Genomic DNA, 22081 nt, shown 5'->3' with positions numbered 1-22081 from the left:
CGTGGGACCTGCGTAAGGCTTTTGACACTGTCAACCACCAAAACCTTCTTAAATTACATCATTATGGAGTCAGAGGACACTCCCTGCAATACCTCAAATCTTACCTTACTGACAGGCTCCAGTATGTTTATGTGAATAATTCAATTTCTCCCACCCTACCCATCAACATCGGTGTTCCCCCAGGGCAGCATACTTGGCCCTCTCCTCTTTTTCATCTACATTAATGACCTTCCAAATGCCTCCCAACACCTCAAGCCAATTCTATTTGCTAATGACACAACCTTCATTTACTCCAGTCCTGACCCCCTTGCTCTGAATGCCACAGTAAATACTGAGCTAAATAAAGTCCATCTTTGGCTAACTGCCAACAAACTCACCCTCAACATTGACAAAACATTCTATATTTTGTTTGGCAATAAATCCTCTAATCAAATATATTTCATGATAAACAATACCCAAATTCGTAACAAAATAGATGGCAAATTCCTTGGCGTTCTCAATGACCACATGCTGAATTTCCAGGGACACATTCTAAAAATATAAAAAATATAGTTATAGTCATATAATTGGCTACAAGAATAATTATGTCCACACACCCGTCATGATGCACACTTATGTCCACACACCCGTCATGATGCACACTTATATCCACACACCCGTCATGATGCACACTTATGTCCACACACCCGTCATGATGCACACTTATGTTCACACACCCGTCATGATGCACACTTAAGTTCACACACCCGTCATGATGCACACTTATGTTCACACACCCGTCATGATGCACACTTATGTTCACACACCCGTCATGATGCACACTTATGTTCACACACCCGTCATGATGCACACTTATGTTCACACACCCGTCATGATGCACACTTATGTCCACACACCCGTCATGATGCACACTTATGTCCACACACCCGTCATGATGCACACTTATGTCCATAATAGATGTTAAACGAGAACAAATTTACCTATTTATATTTTATAGTTACTAGAGAGAATGCATCTTTGTCTACTTGTCTGTTTGTTTGTCTTTCTGTCGAATGTTGAAGGTTAGACGCGTGGGGCTAGTTTGTTCCAAACTAACAGAGGGAACAGTCTGTGGTATGGGATGAACATAGGCTGGTCGGGGTCGCTGGAGTTTATAAGAACACAGAATGCCAGGGACATACCCAGATCCTCCTGACAATTTATGACACTGCTCGCCATATAACCAGCTAAATATTTAGAAAACAAATATTTCAAAATGATTTCATTATCTTATAATAATATACACCATTATTTATTGATCTAGTAAAAAATGACCTAAATTTCCTGCTATCCATAATTTGCCCGTAGTAACCAAACAGACTTTCCTCCTACAGCTTCAAAGCTTTCTTAAGCCCCGGCCTGTGCTCTGAAGCAGCGCCTCTTTCTCAGAATCCACGCCCCCTTTCTCCGAAGCCACGCCCCCTTTTCTCAGAAACCCAGCCCCATGCTTAGAGTAAATGGGGGTTATTATTACATTTTTCGTATATTTCACACTGATAGGGTGGTCGCCTGTGTCAGAATCTTAACACCAATGTTAGTTATTAAACTTTTTACAAAAGAGAGAGAGAGAGAGAGAGAGAGAGAGAGAGAGAGAGAGAGAGAGAGAGAGAGAGAGAGAGAGAGAGAGAGAGAGAGAGAGAGAGAGAGAGAGAGACAGACAGACAGACAGACAGACAGAGACAGACAAAGAGGGAGAGAAATACAGAGACAGATGATTGAGACAGAGACATACAGTAGATACATTCAAAGATGGATATATAAATGGATGGAAACGTAGATGGAATGTAAATAGATGGATGGGGAAGTAGATGGATGGATGGATTGCCAGAGAGATAGATAGATAGATAGATAGATAGATAGATAGATAGATAGATAGATAGATAGATAGATAGATAGATAGATAGATAGATAGATAGATAGATAGATAGATTAGATAAATAGATGTACATATGGATAGATGGATGGATATATGGGTATAGATAGACGATTAGATTGACAGATACATGGATAGAAAGTTGGATAACTGGACTGATAGTTGGATAGAAGGAGAGATAGATGGAAAGATAGATGGATAGATTGATGGATGGGGTTGATGGATAATTAGATGGATAGATAGATGGGTGGATAAGTGGATAGATAGACGGATGCATAGGTGGATGGATGGATAAACTAATAGATGGATAGATTATTTAACTGATTGTTACGTGGATAGATGGATGAGTAGATAGATGGATAAATGGAGAGATGGATACATAGATCGATGGATAAATGGAGAGATGGATACATAGATCGATGGATAGATGATATATAGATAGATGGATGGAAAAATGGATTAATAGGTGGATGGATTGAAAGAGAGAGATGGATAGATTGATGGACGAATGGATAGATGGAAACATAGACGGATGGATAATATTGATAAATAGATGGACAGATAGACAGTTGGATAGAAATCCGGATAGATGGACGTATAGGTGGTGAGATGAATGTATAGATTGATGAATGCATAGCTTGATGGATAGATAGATGGATGGATGGATAGAAAGATGGACAGGTGGGAGACAGACAGATCCACATGGTAATACCCCTCCCCCCCTTTCCCTAGAATATTATATTTCGGTAAATATAGAAGATGGTTATTGGCGTTTAATAATGACCTATGTATAACTAAATTGAGTTTTTGATATATAGTACAATCTTGTTTTAGCTTGAGGAAGAAGAGGAGGAGGAGTGATGTCTGTGGCGGTGGTAGAGCAAGTGTTGCCAGGGGTGCACCTGGGCGAGGGACCTCACTGGGTGCACCACCACCAGTGTCTCCTCTTTGTTGACATCGTCAAGGGCGACGTCCACCGCTACTTCCTCCAGACCAAGAGATGCCAGGTTCTTCACATTGGTAAGGTGTAGCATTTTCGTGTGGGTAAATAGGGTGTTGAGTCTCCTGTAGTACAGTTTGTTTTTATCTTTATTTAATATTATTAAACTATTGGAACAATTGATTCGATTTCTGGTAGGGATTAAATCGAATCCTTAATAAGAATCAGTAGTACTATCAAGTACTACTTATTATCTTTAAATCCTATATCTAATTATATTATAATTACATCTTATCTCAATCATATGTGTTATAAATGGGAGTCTGTACTATGGGGGGATATAGTATAACATGGATGCAGGGGCAGTAGTTAGCATTAAGAGTTATCAAATATGGGAGATCTAAAAGGCCTGGCCCCTAAAATACACTATCCACAGTGAATATTAACTTGCTACTAGTTCATGTCAGTCTAGAGGTTGATCATAGATCTCCTACACAGGAAGAATGGATACTCCTTTAACTAACTTACTTATTTATTAACCCCTTAACAACCCCCATATACACTCACACCAATAACAATAATAATAATTACTTTACCACACTATCTTACGGTAAAAGCCTTGGTCCACATAAGCAGGATACAAGGTTTACACTGAGAACAAGCTAGGGTAAAGTTCTACTAGGCAAGGGACACTAACAATGACTCTAGGGATCTTACTGGTAACACTGGAGCCCACCTGGTTCCCCTGGAACCCCCTAGAGTAACTTGTAAAAATAAACACCAGTGAACACCTAATTGCTACACATCAATACTCTACGCATAGAACACATGCCAGACAATGAGGATACTACACAGTCTACTTAACTGGATAACACGACATAGAAATAAAGAAACAGAGGAAGGGGAGGAGGTTTCCTTTCACCACAACGCCAGCCAGAGAAGAGAGAGCATCTCCACTCTTCTCCCTCAGTTCACTCGCTGCCAGCAGACTACTCAACTAATCGTACAGCATTCCTATCCCAAATTACTCAGGTTTACTTTACAAATGATTAGAAAGTATTAGTAAACATAGTTGGTGCCTATTTTATTATTTAATAATCAACCCCCAAGCTCAGTCTTTAAATGCTCTTTGAGAAACAAGAATAGTCTTACGTCTGGCAGGGAAAATACAAACAACTGCACCTCGTGATGCGTTTCCAATACTATAAGGCAGTTTATTTAGCTCAGTTTTGACCTCTGGTTTCCACCGAGGAACCCAGGGTCGTAACAATATGTCTAGACAGTAAAAATAATCAATCAATATTCATTGAAAGCTACCCCTCTCAATGGAGATGGAGGAGCCAACTCGGGAGCAAGCGACCGACGGGGGCGCCTGAGGCAGAACACCTTGTGTTTACTAAACAGTGAAAACGTACCACAGTGCCTTAGTGAACATTAATTAGCTCAGGACATCTTATCGAATTATCTTTATCACCAGTGATTACTCTCTAGAACTGGGGGAGTACCTCGACAATATATCTACAAGGAAAAATTCCCAAAACATATCTAATAATGTTATAGTGGAGCACACAAAGTGACACCGTCTCCACCTACAACATCACCTATCATCCTTCTGCAACGCAGTTAAAGAGAAATCACGTAGCAATGCTACAAGAACAATCTACAGCAAAGCTTGATATAAAATATCATGCCTAAACTCGACAAGAAAGTTATCCAGTTTGGCACACTTGTCAGACAGGCACCTGGCATTCAGAGAAGTATATTGAATGTTATTAGTGTATTAATTGGCAAATTTTATGCTTGTATAACTTTAATATATCCAATAAGTCTGTCTGTCAGTTATAGGGTGAGGCAACGCCTCATATTTCAGTAAATTTATTAATTAATATTGTAGTGCAGCTGCTGAATCTTTTTCCAAGCATAGGAAACTGCATGAGTGTCCCTTGTGTGGGAAAAGCTTCAGTCGCGGTAAACAAAACCTCACGAGTATCCCTTGTGTGGAAAAAGATTTTATCAGGCTGACTGAACTTCTTCATATAAATTGAATATATCAATATATACATATACTTGAATATATAAATTAATTTAACAATTGCTAGCTCAGTTATCTTTAATTTATCACATAAGTTTATCTAATTGTATATAATTTTTAGTACTTAGTTAATAGTACTTAGACTACATTTAAGGTCATTTAATATCATACTTCTACAATTTAAATTGTTGTGTTATTAGTATAAGAATATTTTGGCTGTTGATAGTTATGGTGCTAGGCTGGACTATGTATATGTTTAAATCCCTTCTTTAAACAGAACCAGTGTTCAGTCATAGAACTGAATTTATTAAAATCTTATCCTTGTATTAAAAAATACAAGTTAATGTGAGATACTTGTCTGCAGGTGGACTGTGGATCTTCAATCAACCTATCAACTAATTCATTCACCCCACCTGCCCCTTACAGCCCACAATCTGTCATTAGGAATTAGGAATCATTAGGAATCTGTCATCGGTCCCAAAAGAGTACCAATGATGCAATCATTAGTCTCCTTGACATTATCTACTCAGCCCTTGACAAAAATGAGTTTCCGATTGGACTCTTCATTGACCTAAGAAAAGCCTTTGATACTGTTAATCACAACTACCTCTTACTTAAACTCCAGCATTATGGAATCCGAGGCCTTGCCCTTGACTACATCCGATCCTATCTTAGTGACAGACACCAATATGTAACCATCAATGATACAACTTCTTCCACTCTACCAATTACCGTTGGAGTGCCACAGGGCAGCATCTTAGGACCTCTTCTATTTCTTATATATATAAACGATCTGCCTAATGTCTCTAATATTCTCAAACCTATATTGTTTGCTGACGATACTACCCTTATCTACTCAAACCTCAACCCACATACACTAAATAATGTTGTGAATAATGAATTAAAAAAAGTCCACTTATGGATGTCAACGAACAAACTAACATTAAACATCGAAAAGACTTACTACATCTTATTTGGAAGCAAATCATCAAATGCAATTCAGCTACAGATAGACAACATTAACATCAGTAATAAAAATGATGGCAAGTTTCTTGGCCTATTCCTAGACAAGAGACTCAACTTCAGTACCCACATTCAACACATAACTAAGAAAGTCTCTAAGACAGTTGGTATACTCTCCAAAATCAGATATTATGTTCCTAACTCTGCTCTCCTCTCACTATATTATGCACTAATCTACCCCTATCTTAATTATGGTATCTGTGCATGGGGGTCTACCACTGCAAACCACCTTAAGCCCATCATCACACAGCAAAAATCTGCTATCAGAATAATAACTAACTCTGCTTTCAGACAACACTCAGCTCCCTTGTTTAAATCTCTAAACTTGCTAAATATTAACTCCCTCCACACATTCTCTTGTGTCAACTACATTTACAAAACCCTGTTCTTAAATGCAAACCATGCTCTGAAACTCTCCCTGGACAGATGTAATAGGACCCATTATCACCACACCAGAAATAAATATCTCTTTGATATCCCCAGGGTCAAACTTAATCTGTGTAAACACTCTATGCAAATTAAGGGACCTAGTCTATGGAACTCACTCCCTAGTGAATTGAAAAACTGTAAAACTTTTGCCTTATTTAAAAGCAAAACCAAAAAGTACCTAACTTCATCTATTTAGTTTCCTACACTGAGCTTTAAATTTGCTCTGTACCTATTGGTACCCAATCTCCTAATTTTTATGTAATATCAAACAACCTTATCATTGTGTTCATTGCTGTCTTCTTTTATGTGCTAGCCATATGCTGTATTGTGACTACCAATTTTTTGTCAACTACCATTCAAGCTGTCATTGCAATCAATCTTATATTGTTTCTGCTGTATTGTGCCTACCAATTTGTTGTCAACTACCATTTTAAGCTGTCATTGCAATCAATCATAGCTACCTATGTGCTTTAATATACTGTACCTATAATTTTCTCTCATCTTTTTTTTTTTCATTCCATGTAATCTGTTATCATTTTTTTTGTCTATAAATTTTGCAAGTATTTACCTCCTTAAAATTTTCTTAGATTAAGGACCTGCCCGAAACGCTGCGCGTGCTAGTGGCTTTACAAGACTGTAATTACCATAATTGTATCCTCACATTCCTTATGTACATTCTTGTATATGCATAAATAAATAAATAAATAAATAAGGAAAAGAGGAGTTAGGATTTACGACCCTAGCTAGAGACTTCAGTTGAATTAATTGCAGACAGTAATTTTTAATTTAGTACAGTACAAGTCCCTGGTAGTCTCTTCTCATATCAATCCCAGCAGGTTTTACCCACAAGGACCAGGCTGCGGGGACACTAAGCCCCGAAATCCTCTCAAGATTTCCTCAAGATCTCAAGACAGTGGTTAAGGTACCAGGTATGCCAAGGTGCATAGTACTTCTGGCTGACTGGGTTCGAATCCTTCTGGGGTGTTGAGTTTTCAGTTATATATGTATGTATATATGTATATATGTATATATATAAGTTAAATTATTGTTTACTTCAGATATAATCCGTTTGCGTGTTTCTGCAGATTGTTGTTACAATGAAGGCTCATGTTCTCTCATATAAGTTAATTCTGTCAATGAAAACGAACTTCTAGTCTTTGACTACTGAGAGCTATTGGGTCATTTAACAACCCACCCCATCGGTGGGTAGGGGCCGGCCCATACAAAGCATGATTTAGGTGCTTGGGTCGACCCAAGCACCAGTTGACCCTGGTTCCTAACACTTACATGGTGCAACATGTTATGATCGACCCAATAGCTTGGACAAGCAGGGCACTCGGGCACCACCGGGTATCCAGGCACCGCCAAGCACCTGATCTAGTTTATCCATGGATGAATAATGCTGTTTGTTTTTACCTAAAGTTTCATTAAGTTTGTATATGGGGAAATTGTCATATGTGTGAAAACTTACAGTTTTATTCATTACATTTACATATATTCCTAACATAATGTGTTATACAATGTTACAAGGGTGTTGGGCTTGTGTGTGTGTGTGTGGCAGCTTTAGCCGCACACAGCCGTGAAGTTAGAGGATCTACCATAAATAATTTGTAACAATCATATTGCTATTGATCACATCGTTGACTGCAGAGGGAGGTGAGGCAGGAGGCACAGTGTCCCTGGTGGTGCCGGTGGAGGGCGCTCCTGACCTGTTTATGGTCAGTCTGGGGCGATCACTGGCTGTGGTGGAGTGGTCCGTCAGCGACCCAGACTACCACACCGTCAGGCCCAAAGCCATCCTTCACACCGTCGATCACCGCTTCCCAACCAATCGCTTCAATGACGGCAAGTGTGACCCACGAGGCAGGCTCTGGGCAGGTAACCACACTTTTATTTCCTAAATCCATTATGTTACTGACAGTTAAAGTCATATACATAGCGGTGTTCAGAACTAAATATTGTTGGTTTTCCTTTATTGACGATTACTCTACATTAACAAACAGTATTTCTTGTACATATAGCAATGATCCGTATTCAGCTTTACTTTCCACTTCAGTATCATAAATGTTGCCATGAAATTTACCCACTCAAAGCAGTTTTTAAAAAGATGATTGTCTAGCCTTAAGTCAGCTGGGATACTGAAGGTGCCTTATTCTTGACCTGTGCTAACAAGGTACCATGGGTCATGAAGACGTCCCCGGCCAGCCAGAACTGTACCGGGGCTCCTTGTTTTGTCTGGACGGTGACCTTCGCCTCACTGACCGGGTTAACAAGGTCAGCTCCATGTGACTACTTCAGAGCACTCTTTTATGATCTCTTTTCTAGGTAACAGTACTGACTGTGGTTGGATTCACAGATCACAGATCACAATGGTGTGAAATAACAATGAGAAAATCAGTTGGAGCAGTGCGGGGATTCGAACCATCATCCAGATGAAACCTGACATGCACCTTAGCTCACTTACCCCACTAGGCTGTCGTGGCCAAGTAGGTTAAGGTGCTGTTATTCACCACAACGCTGCTTCGAATCTCCGCCCTGCCATATCTGATTTTATCAGTACAATAATGAATATCTAATAGCAAATAATATTTAAATGATCTACATTACCATACACTAATGATCCCAGGGAGTCTAACGATGGAACTGTTATGACACAGCAGAGCAGTTTGGTGTTTAATTATTGTAATGTTTTGTATTGTGAGAGTGACTGTAATATGTTCATCCCCAGTCTCTCCCACTCCCCAGTCTCTCCCACTCCCCAGTCTCTCCCACTCCCCAGTCTCTCCCACTCCCCAGTCTCTCCCACTCCCCAGTCTCTCCCAACCCCCAGTCTCTCCCACTCCCCAGTCTCTCCCACTCCCCAGTCTCTCCCACTCCCCAGTCTCTCCCACTCCTCAGTCTCTCCCACTCCCCAGTCTCTCCCACTCCCCAGTCTGCCTCCTCCCAATATTACACATGTTTTGCTACCACTACAAAATTACTGGATTGTGTTTACTCATGAAACACAAAATCACAAACTTTTCATAAGAACAATCTGTAAAACTAAGGTTCGAAATTCCGACAAAATTATAATAATGATGTTATATAATATATGATTATTAGAGTAAGTTGAGGGGCTTTATTATCTAATCTTCTCACCACACAGGTGTCTATTGCAAATGGACTAGCATGGAGTCTGGAGAGGAAAACTTTCTATTACATTGACTCCTGTGCGTACTCAGTTGATGCCTTTGATTACGACGAATCAACCAGTCAAATTGGTGAGTATATTCGTGTTCGCTTTATGCTACCACTGCGACCATGTTATGTATCTCACTTGTGTACTAGTTGTCTACCGGCCCCTACCTGCCTAGTCTAGTTAAGGTTAGACATTTTAATACCTTTACTTACTCCGATCTTTACTGTTATGAAGCAACGTTATTGGTCAGGTTGAAGACAACTCGCTACAGATGGTTGATGGAGCTTCAAGGATGCTCTTTAAATATACAGTCCTAACATTCTACTGATAGGTTCAAGAAATATGTTTACACAAACTTTCACTCGTGTTTGCTTTTGTCAGACAACCGAGGGAAAGTTTTAATACAGAAGACATAACATGTCTCTTCCACCTGTTATCACTTAGGAACATACAGTTTCACACTTTCACTGCAGTTACCCTAATACATACAGTATTGGGAGTACTTACCCCAATAAGTAAGTAATTATCAAATGAAGGCACCGAGCCTGGAAGATTATGCAGCACCATCAGTTTTGCAGGGTATTGAAAAGGCACTAAATATCACAAAGAATGACAGAACTAGTACAAAAAACATATGGCGAGCGATATTAAAGGTATCTGATTCACCGACACCATCGAGGGATTCAGGGGACATTAGGAAAGCAGGACAGATGATCGTCCTGAAAAGATTATCACATTCTGTAAGGAGATGAATGACTGTAAGTGGGATAATACAGCGGAGACAATAAGGAGCAGGACAATGTTCCATTAAGTGCCCTTGAGTTAAGTATGTATGACCAATATATAACCTATCCAATGCCGTTTCCCACCATCTATTCTGATGATTGGAGGAAGGCCAAGAGGATAGGTTACCTTCAAGAGTTTGTTTTCTGTAACTCCAGATTAACGACCTTGCCAGCGGTCTAAAAATTGAGGAAAGAATGACTGGGGTAGAAATCTGAATAAGGAATGTCTTCTTGGGAAATAGGACAAGTGCAGATAGCCTTCTTAGCAGCAGTGTCTGCACATTCATTCAAGGTAATGCCACTATATCTGGGAATCCATCAAAACTCACCTGTCTTAAATCTGCTTCAGATAAGAAACAGTCAATATTAGATTTCGATCACAGCAGGATGCATAGGGTTAAAAAGACGCCAGAGCAATGGGGCACTACAAAAATCAACCACAAATGGCAGAGGTATGCTAACATTGGGAAAGCAGTTGACAGAGAGTATGCAGGATTGCATAAAGTTCCGCTGTGACAAAGCTAGTCTCCGGGTGGGGATGGGGAGGATAGGCGGAAAATATAGTTTGGTCGGGAAAGATAATGGACTAGCCAATACCGTCGGCAGACTATGGCCCATCTGTGAATAGGGCAATGAAGTGTGAGTGCGAAGAAAAGTGTTCAAGGAAAGGTAATTCATAACTATAGGAGGGGGTATAATTAAGTCATTACCATCTGGGTCAAGGTCTTGCAAAACTTTGTAAGGCGAACCCTCCATGGGGCCAAGGATGAAACGAGACGATGAGATATATTGTAAACATAAACCGAGAGAGAATCTTAGAAGTGAGATATCCATATAGAAAAAGAAAGGTGGTGAAAGGGAACAGGAACAACAGGTGGGGCACCGGTCAAAGCACGACATAAGTGAGGGTGCTGTAGAGACTGCATAAGGTAGCGTAAACAGTAATGATCACGACAATTCTCTATAGACAGGACGCCAGTTTCAACATACGGGCTCAGGGTAGGGGACGAACGAAAGACACTAGAGCAGGAGAATAACCCAATATGGTGCTGAGCATCAAGACGACGAAGATTGGAAGGAGAGACAGAGGAGTAGGCGGGACAGTCATAATGAAGTTAAAACAGTACGCGAGAGAAGTATAAATATCGGAGTGTGTCTATCAGCGTCCCAAGAAGTAGGGGACAAGCCTTTAAAAAGGTAAGGGCCTTAGAGCATTCAACTCGGAGGTGAAAGATATGCAGTTACCAAGAAAAGTGGGAACCAAAGATCAACACCAAAAGTTTACAATCTTTATACAGAAGATTAACATAGAGCACCAATGGTGGACGAAGAACGACCTGCTTCCGAGAAAAAAGTCAAAGCACAAGTCTTAGTTGTAGAGAAATTGAAGATGAGATTAGTGACCCAGGACGACACAGCATCAGTAGCAAGTTGAAGCTGTCCTTGGAGGGAAGGGAAGTCATCACAGCACAGCATAGCGGGAAATCATCAACATAAAGGGCCGAGGCCGAGAAAGTGGAGAAGGATGGGATGAAGGAACACCTTTTAGATCAACTAGGAATAGAGTAGTACTCAAAACACTACCTGGAGGAAAACCTTCATTTTGACGAAAAGAGCCAGAGAAAGTGGTACCAAATCTCACTTTAAACGAACAACTAGACTGGAAGCTTTGAAGGGATTTGTGGCAAGAGATTGCCACAAAGCCCAAAAAAACACAGTTGGAATAATATACTGTATACCTTGTATCCCGTGTTATATGCCTTTCCAGGTCAAATGGACACAGAAAATAGTTTTGGGCCCTCACACGAACTCCGAGCGCGTGATAAGACCACCACTGGAGTCATCACTTTTCCTCTCTGTCAACCAAGGACTACAGGGACTCTATCAGTTTCCCCAAGGGCTACCTGAACCACTCACTGTTCCCAGAGGGTGATCGAATAGAATGAGAAGTGTAATGGGGTCCATGCACACCAGTGATCCCTACCCACCGAGTTATGCTCTTGGTTCTCTAGCGGGGCCCCCCCCCAAAAAAAAGAGGCTGCTAGACTGTCTATTTTCCGGGGTAAAAAAAAATAAAGAGCAGTGGGACTGTCTATTTTCCTTGACTTCTATGACAATATTCTCTGAAAATTGTTTTTTTTTAATAATTTCGGTCTTACACTCTTAAATAAACTTCTATGATCATATGAACTCTGAAATATTTTCCTAAACTGATCTCTGAAAAATTTTGAATTTCCTCCATAAGAAACCTTTCAGTTCGTTTGGTCCCCTTTTCCAAAGTTCGTTGAAACCGGTGGGGCGTATCGACACCTTTGTTATATTCATTGAATCCGGTGGGGCGTAGTGGAATTTTTCCCAAAATAAAAAAATGTTCCGCTGGACCGCCATCCCTACTACTATCAAGTACCGTCCATGTTAGGTGTGTATACATATAAAAGGTGCAGAGACATTATCAAGACTGGAAAAGGTGTGAGTGGGTGAGTCAGCATGACTTGGCTTGCTAGAATTTCAGAGGGACAATGAAAAAAAAGAGGATGAATGTTCCAGAAGGTGACCTCAGGTTTGTGGAAGATCACCGCTCCATAGAGTATGTCCACAGTTACAATCACCGAAAAGGAGCACAGGCTCCAGTAAGGAGTACAACAAGTGTTTAAGAGCATTAAGAGAAAGCAGAATATGCGGGCTGAGATAAATGAAACAGGCGGTTTGCAATTTACTCACAAAGATACGGGCAGCAGAGGACAGAATGTTCTGTCCTCTGAAAAAGTAGGCGGATGAAGGGAATATCAAGACGGATCAAGAGAGCGGTAGAGGTATGGGGGCCAAGCAAAAGCTGGAGGGGAAGAGAGAAAGGAATAACCATGGAAGCGACCAGGACGAACTCCAAGCATCGGCTCCTCCAGACAGACATAAAGTGGCGAAAACTGAGAGATCAGAACCTGTTTGTCATGGAAATAGGCGTAAAAAAATACTTGAGTGAAGAATAGATATAGTCAAGAACAGAGATAAAAGTAAAAAGAAAAGGGAAAATCTAAGGTAAAGAACACAGGAGAAGAAGGAGCAGATATATTGAAATCAGGGTTGGTGGCATAGTTAAATTTAGCAAAGACGGCAGAGTTGAGAGGGTGGCGGGAAGAGGCATGGGGGAACTGACAGGGTGCGGTGTAGGACGAGACACAGGGAAGGGGCAGTCAAAGAAATGGTGGTGACGAAGGACAGAAACAGCAGAGTGCTCTTGATCAATAGTATCATCAAAAGGAGAATCAAGGGCCATGGGAATCTCCATAGCAGGGTCAGTAGACTCCCCCACCAAGATGGGAGGAGACAGGGAGAGAGCCGGAGGTGGAAAGTTGGGGATAGACTGAAACTTTCTTACCCGCTGGAGAGGAACCAGGTGTGTTACTGACTGCGAGACACAGGCGCACCAGTAGCAATGTACATTGCAAGTCTCCAAGGTCTCAGGCAGAGAGGGAGAACGAGACCGGACAACACAAAGACGGCTGGCAGGAGAATGGATATCGGCCTGGACGGACATTTGTAATGGTGGGCCAAAAGAGCGAGCGGACGACTGAGAAGAAAATCGGCGTAGAAAAATAAAGGTCACAGTGGATAGAGAAAAGGGTGGAGGTGGAGAAATTACACTAAGGTGAAGGGAAGGAGAAGATTGGGAAGGAAGGGTGGAAACACCAGTCGGTGAACCATGAGGAACACTCAGTTTCAGAGTGCGGGGAAGCGGAAGACTGGGAGCAGGTGGTGAAGGTATCAGGGTTTAAGACCTGCAAATAGTTGTGAAATTAAGAGTGAAGAAGAGCCGGGGAAGAAAAGTGTGATGCAACGGATAAGTCATGTCGGAGAAAGTGGTATGACGGCGGACTGAGCTTCTTGCTCAGGGAAAGATATACGATCGCGATATTTTAAGTTGAAGGTTGATTGTTCAAATATCTCGTTCATACATGTGGGAGAAGGGAGGACGGGTCTCATAACAGTTGATGCAGCGAGCTTGATGACAAGATTACTCTGCCTGAGAATGATCAGCCTCTCTACACAAGGGACAAAGGGATATATCTCGCTAGTACATAAGGGACCATAGTCAAATTCCCAACAACTGCTACAGAGGTGTGGAGAGAGGATGTATTCTTGAACACTTATTGCAGAGGTGTTCAGAGTCTGCTACACCTACACCTTCTTGTGTGGACCATGTCTGATAGTCTGCTACACCCACACCTTCCTGTGTGGACCATGTCTGATAGTCTGCTACACCCACACCTTCCTGTGTGGACCATGTCTGATAGTCTGCTACACCCACACCTTCCTGTGTGGACCATGTCTGATAGTCTGCTACACCCACACCTTCCTGTGTGGACCATGTCTGATAGTCTGCTACACCCACACCTTCCTGTGTGGACCATGTCTGATAGTCTGCTACACCCACACCTTCCTGTGTGGACCTTGTCTGATAGTCTGCTACACCCACACCTTCCTGTGTGGACCATGTCTGATAGTCTGCTACACCCACACCTTCCTGTGTGGACCATGTCTGATAGTCTGCTACACCCACACCTTCCTGTGTGGACCTTGTCTGATAGTCTGCTACACCCACACCTTCCTGTGTGGACCATGTCTGATAGTCTGCTACACCCACACCTTCCTGTGTGGACCATGTCTGATAGTCTGCTACACCCACACCTTCCTGTGTGGACCTTGTCTGATAGTCTGCTACACCCACACCTTCCTGTGTGGACCATGTCTGATAGTCTGCTACACCCACACCTTCCTGTGTGGACCTTGTCTGATAGTCTGCTACACCCACACCTTCCTGTGTGGACCATGTCTGATAGTCTGCTACACCCACACCTTCCTGTGTGGACCATGTCTGATAGTCTGCTACACCCACACCTTCCTGTGTGGACCATGTCTGATAGTCTGCTACACCCACACCTTCCTGTGTGGACCTTGTCTGATAGTCTGCTACACCCACACCTTCCTGTGTGGACCATGTCTGACAGTCTGCTACACCCACACCTTCTTGTGTGGACCATGTCTGATAGTCTGCTACACCCCCACCTTCCTGTGTGGACCTTGTCTGATAGTCTGCTACACCCACACCTTCCTGTGTGGACCATGTCTGATAGTCTGCTACACCCACACCTTCCTGTGTGGACCATGTCTGATAGTCTGCTACACCCACACCTTCCTGTGTGGACCATGTCTGATAGTCTGCTACACCCACACCTTCCTGTGTGGACCATGTCTGACAGTCTGCTACACCCACACCTTCCTGTGTGGACCATGTCTGATAGTCTGCTACACCCACACCTTCCTGTGTGGACCATGTCTGACAGTCTGCTACACCCACACCTTCCTGTGTGGACCATGTCTGATAGTCTGCTACACCCACACCTTCCTGTGTGGACCATGTCTGATAGTCTGCTACACCCACACCTTCCTGTGTGGACCTTGTCTGATAGTCTGCTACACCCACACCTTCCTGTGTGGACCATGTCTGATAGTCTGCTACACCCACACCTTCCTGTGTGGACCATGTCTGATAGTCTGCTACACCCACACCTTCCTGTGTGGACCATGTCTGATAGTCTGCTACACCCACACCTTCCTGTGTGGACCATGTCTGACAGTCTGCTACACCCACACCTTCCTGTGTGGACCATGTCTGATAGTCTGCTACACCCACACCTTCCTGTGTGGACCATGTCTGATAGTCTGCTACACCCACACCTTCCTGTGTGGACCATGTCTGACAGTCTGCTACACCCACACCTTCCTGTGTGGACCATGTCTGATAGTCTGCTACACCCACACCTTCCTGTGTGGACCATGTCTGATAGTCTGCTACACCCACACCTTCCTGTGTGGACCTTGTCTGACAGTCTGCTACACCCACACCTTCCTGTGTGGACCATGTCTGATAGTCTGCTACACCCACACCTTCCTGTGTGGACCATGTCTGATAGTCTGCTACACCCACACCTTCCTGTGTGGACCATGTCTGACAGTCTGCTACACCCACACCTTCCTGTGTGGACCTTGTCTGACAGTCTCCTACACCCACACCTTCCTGTGTGGACCATGTCTGACAGTCTGCTACACCCACACCTTCCTGTGTGGACCATGTCTGACAGTCTGCTACACCCACACCTTCCTGTGTGGACCATGTCTGATAGTCTCCTACACCCACACCTTCCTGTGTGGACCTTGTCTGATAGTCTGCTACACCCACACCTTCCTGTGTGGACCATGTCTGATAGTCTCCTACACCCACACCTTCCTGTGTGGATCATGTCTGATAGTCTCCTACACCCACACCTTCCTGTGTGGACCTTGTCTGACAGTCTCCTACACCCACACCTTCCTGTGTGGACCATGTCTGATAGTCTGCTACACCCACAGCTTCCTGTGTGGACCTTGTCTGATAGTCTGCTACACCCACACCTTCCTGTGTGGACCATGTCTGATAGTCTGCTACACCCACACCTTCCTGTGTGGACCTTGTCTGACAGTCTCCTACACCCACACCTTCCTGTGTGGACCATGTCTGACAGTCTCCTACACCCACACCTTCCTGTGTGGACCATGTCTGATAGTCTGCTACACCCACACCTCATTACCTTTTATACAGTATATATTACCATTGTTTATAAGATATTATTTGTTTCGTTTAAGTATGTCTTCTGAGTCTTGGTGATTCTGTCCTTAGACTGTCTCCTGAGTTATTACTTCACATGGCAAGTTATTGTCTTGTTTTTCTGTTCAGATAAATACCCTGTACTCCACTCTCGTGACTAACACTTAATATGGCTTTTAATTCCAGATGTTGCAAGTAATTTTTATATCCACTTATTTAACACCTTTAATCCAGCTCAAGTTTATTCGTCCGAGGAAGGAATTCATCATACATTGTGAATGACTAGCTAAATTTGTATTATAAATCCTTTCGTAAAAGATGAGTCCATTAGGATATTAAGTAAAAATACACCTGAACTTGAACCCTCAACATGACAGCGGTGTACACTATTTGTTGTTATTCAGAAAATCGTCGCACTGTGGTGGACTACAAAACGTCTGGTCTGGGAAAGGACATCCCTGATGGAATGTGTATTGACGAAGTTGGTAATCTCTGGGTCGCCAATTTCTATGGAAAAAAGGTAAGTGTTCTTGACCAGTTACCTAAACATTGTAGCTGAGTTTACGTGGGTATACCTGCGAGACAGTAGCCAACCCATCCACCTGTTTAGACAGTAGCCAACCCATCCACCTGTTTAGACAGTAGCCAACCCGTCCACCTGTTTAGACAGTAGCCAACCCGTCCACCTGTTTAGACAGTAGCCAACCCATCCACCTGTTTAGACAGTAGCCAACCCATCCTCTTGTTTAGACAGTAGCCAACCCATCCACCTGTTTAGACAGTAGCCAACCCGTCCACCTGTTTAGACAGTAGCCAACCCATCCACCTGTTTAGACAGTAGCCAACCCATCCACCTGTTTAGACAGTAGCCAACCCATCCACCTGTTTAGACAGTAGCCAACCCATCCTCTTGTTTAGACAGTAGCCAACCCATCCACCTGTTTAGACAGTAGCCAACCCGTCCACCTGTTTAGACAGTAGCCAACCCATCCACCTGTTTAGACAGTAGCCAACCCGTCCACCTGTTTAGACAGTAGCCAACCCATCCTCTTGTTTAGACAGTAGCCAACCCGTCCTCTTGTTTAGACAGTAGCCAACCCATCCACCTGTTTAGACAGTAGCCAACCCGTCCACCTGTTTAGACAGTAGCCAACCCGTCCACCTGTTTAGACAGTAGCCAACCCATCCACCTGTTTAGACAGTAGCCAACCCGTCCTATTATTTAGATAGTAACTATTGTGACGGTCGTCAATAGTCACGAATTCGTACGTTCTTATCTTCTATATAGTTGTATACTGACTAGTAAGGAGTTCTTTTAAAATAAATGAAACTAAAAAACTAACTTAAATAGTCCCAGGCCTAATATAGCACACATATGTGCTATATTAGGACTCAGATATCGTGTATTACGCCTAGGAAGAATAGGATATATTAGTTTAGCTTCTCAGAGCAACACAAGTAAAAAGTAATTTTCCGGATTGTCCAACTCAATAGTTCAGATTTCTACTCTTTAACATCGTTGTAGGTGGGGTATATGAACTATGGTCCTCACGTGGGGTATATGAACTATGGTCCTCACGTGGGGTATATGAACTATGGTCCTCACGTGGGGTATATGAACTATGGTCCTCACGTGGGGTATATGAACTATGGTCCTCACGTGGGGTATATGAACTATGGTCCTCACGTGGGGTATATGAACTATGGTCCTCACGTGGGGTATATGAACTATGGTCCTCACGTGGGGTATATGAACTATGGTCCTCACGTGGGGTATATGAACTATGGTCCTCACGTGGGGTATATGAACTATGGTCCTCACGTGGGGTATATGAACTATGGTCCTCACGTGGGGTATATGAACTATGGTCCTCACGTGGGGTATATGAACTATGGTCCTCACGTGGGGTATATGAACTATGGTCCTCACGTGGGGTATATGAACTATGGTCCTCACGTGGGGTATATGAACTATGGTCCTCACGTGGGGTATATGAACTATGGTCCTCACGTGGGGTATATGAACTATGGTCCTCACGTGGGGTATATGAACTATGGTCCTCACGTGGGGTATATGAACTATGGTCCTCACGTGGGGTATATGAACTATGGTCCTCACGTGGGGTATATGAACTATGGTCCTCACGTGGGGTATATGAACTATGGTCCTCACGTGGGGTATATGAACTATGGTCCTCACGTGGCGTATATGAACTATGGTCCTCACGTGGGGTATATGAACTATGGTCCTCACGTGGGGTATATGAACTATGGTCCTCACGTGGGGTATATGAACTATGGTCCTCACGTGGGGTATATGAACTATGGTCCTCACGTGGGGTATATGAACTATGGTCCTCACGTGGGGTATATGAACTATGGTCCTCACGTGGGGTATATGAACTATGGTCCTCACGTGGGGTATATGAACTATGGTCCTCACGTGGGGTATATGAACTATGGTCCTCACGTGGGGTATATGAACTATGGTCCTCACGTGGGGTATATGAACTATGGTCCTCACGTGGGGTATATGAACTATGGTCCTCACGTGGGGTATATGAACTATGGTCCTCACGTGGGGTATATGAACTATGGTCCTCACGTGGGGTATATGAACTATGGTCCTCACGTGGGGTATATGAACTATGGTCCTCACGTGGGGTATATGAACTATGGTCCTCACGTGGGGTATATGAACTATGGTCCTCACGTGGGGTATATGAACTATGGTCCTCACGTGGGGTATATGAACTATGGTCCTCACGTGGGGTATATGAACTATGGTCCTCACGTGGGGTATATGAACTATGGTCCTCACGTGGGGTATATGAACTATGGTCCTCACGTGGGGTATATGAACTATGGTCCTCACGTGGGGTATATGAACTATGGTCCTCACGTGGGGTATATGAACTATGGTCCTCACGTGGGGTATATGAACTATGGTCCTCACGTGGGGTATATGAACTATGGTCCTCACGTGGGGTATATGAACTATGGTCCTCACGTGGGGTATATGAACTATGGTCCTCACGTGGGGTATATGAACTATGGTCCTCACGTGGGGTATATGAACTATGGTCCTCACGTGGGGTATATGAACTATGGTCCTCACGTGGGGTATATGAACTATGGTCCTCACGTGGGGTATATGAACTATGGTCCTCACGTGGGGTATATGAACTATGGTCCTCACGTGGGGTATATGAACTATGGTCCTCACGTGGGGTATATGAACTATGGTCCTCCTCGTTACTATAAGTACTTCCAACACGGGAGGAGGGGCTGAGGTACCTTGGTACATGGGCTGGTAGGTGTCACTCTCAGTGTTGCTGCCTGCTGTGTGTGTCACGCTCAGTGTTGCTGCCTGCTGTGTGTGTGTGTATCACGCTCAGTGTTGCTGCCTGCTGTGTGTGTGTGTATCACGCTCAGTGTTGCTGCCTGCTGTGTGTGTGTGTATCACGCTCAATGTTGCTGCCTGCTGTGTGTGTGTGTGTGTGTGTCACGCTCAGTGTTGCTGCCTGCTGTGTGTGTGTATCACGCTCAGTGTTGCTGCCTGCTGTGTGTGTGTATCACGCTCAGTGTTGCTGCCTGCTGTGTGTGTGTATCACGCTCAGTGTTGCTTCCTGCTGTGTGTGTGTATCACGCTCAGTGTTGCTGCCTGCTGTGTGTGTGTGTATCACGCTCAGTGTTGCTGCCTGCTGTGTGTGTGTGTGTGTGTCACGCTCAGTGTTGCTGCCTGCTGTGTGTGTGTGTGTGTCACGCTCAGTGTTGCTGCCTGCTGTGTGTGTGTGTGTATCACGCTCAGTGTTGCTGCCTGCTGTGTGTGTGTGTATCACGCTCAATGTTGCTGCCTGCTGTGTGTGTGTGTGTGTCACGCTCAGTGTTGCTGCCTGCTGTGTGTGTCACGCTCAGTGTTGCTGCCTGCTGTGTGTGTGTATCACGCTCAGTGTTGCTGCCTGCTGTGTGTGTCACGCTCAGTGATGCTGCCTGCTGTGTGTGTCATGCTCAGTGTTGCTGCCTGCTGTGTGTGTGTATCACGCTCAGTGTTGCTGCCTGCTGTGTGTGTCACGCTCAATGTTGCTGCCTGCTGTGTGTATCACGCTCAGTGTTGCTGCCTGCTGTGTGTGTCACGCTCAGTGTTGCTGCCTGCTGTGTGTGTGTGTCACGCTCAGTGTTGCTGCCTGCTGTGTGTGTGTGTATCACGCTCAATGTTGCTGCCTGCTGTGTGTGTCACGCTCAGTGTTGCTGCCTGCTGTGTGTGTCACGCTCAGTATAGCTGCCTGGTGTGTGTGTCACGCTCAGTGTTGCTGCCTGCTGTGTGTGTCACGCTCAGTGTTGCTGCTTGCTGTGTATATCACGCTCAGTGTTGCTGCCTGCTGTGTGTGTGTATCACGCTCAGTGTTGCTGCCTGCTGTGTGTGAGTGTATCACGCTCAGCGTTGCTGCCTGCTGTGTGTGTCACGCTCAGTGTTGCTGCCTGCTGTGTGTGTGTGTCACGCTCAATGTTGCTGCCTGCTGTGTGTGTGTGTCACGCTCAGTGTTGCTGCCTGCTGTGTGTGTCACGCTCAGTGTTGCTGCCTGCTGTGTGTGTGTGTCACGCTCAGTGTTGCTGCCTGCTGTGTGTGTCACGCTCAGTGTTGCTGCCTGCTGTGTGTGTGTCACGCTCAGTGTTGCTGCCTGCTGTGTGTATGACGCTCAGTGTTGCTGCCTGCTGTGTGTGTGTGTCACGCTCAGTGTTGCTGCCTGCTGTGTGTATCACGCTCAGTGTTGCTGCCTGCTGTGTGTGTACTCACCTAATTGTACTCACCTAATTGTGCTTGCGGGGGTTGAGCTCTGGCTCTTTGGTCCCGCCTCTCAACCGTCAATCAACTGGTGTACAGATTCCTGAGCCTACTGGGCTCTATCATATCTACACTTGAAACTGTGAATGGAGTCAGCCTCCACCACATCACTTCCTAATGCATTCCATTTGCTAACTACTCTGACACTGAAAAAGTTCTTTCTAACGTCTCTGTGGCTCATTTGGGTACTCAGCTTCCACCTGTGTCCCCTTGTTCGCGTCCCACCAGTGTTGAAAAGTTCGTCCTTGTTTACCCGGTCGATTCCCCTGAGGATTTTGTAGGTTGTGATCATG

General features: G+C 44.0%; 1 protein-coding gene across 1 annotated transcript in view; it reads left to right on the top strand.

Moving 5' to 3' along the window:
• LOC123759289 (regucalcin) overlaps positions 1–22081 on the top strand; it is a 103190-nt gene that overhangs the window by 24473 nt on the left and 56636 nt on the right. Inside the window, exons 2-6 of the mRNA XM_069334989.1 lie at positions 2747–2932; positions 7987–8214; positions 8510–8610; positions 9482–9596; positions 17347–17462. Coding sequence (XP_069191090.1) covers positions 2773–2932; positions 7987–8214; positions 8510–8610; positions 9482–9596; positions 17347–17462 — 720 coding nt within the window. The 5' untranslated portion in view covers positions 2747–2772. The remainder of the gene's footprint in view (positions 1–2746; positions 2933–7986; positions 8215–8509; positions 8611–9481; positions 9597–17346; positions 17463–22081) is intronic.

Source organism: Procambarus clarkii, chromosome 32 (assembly GCF_040958095.1).
Source record: "Procambarus clarkii isolate CNS0578487 chromosome 32, FALCON_Pclarkii_2.0, whole genome shotgun sequence".
Lineage (NCBI taxonomy): Eukaryota > Metazoa > Arthropoda > Malacostraca > Decapoda > Cambaridae > Procambarus > Procambarus clarkii.
The sequence above is the reverse complement of the archived record's forward strand: the minus strand, read 5'-3'. Positions and strand labels throughout refer to the sequence as shown.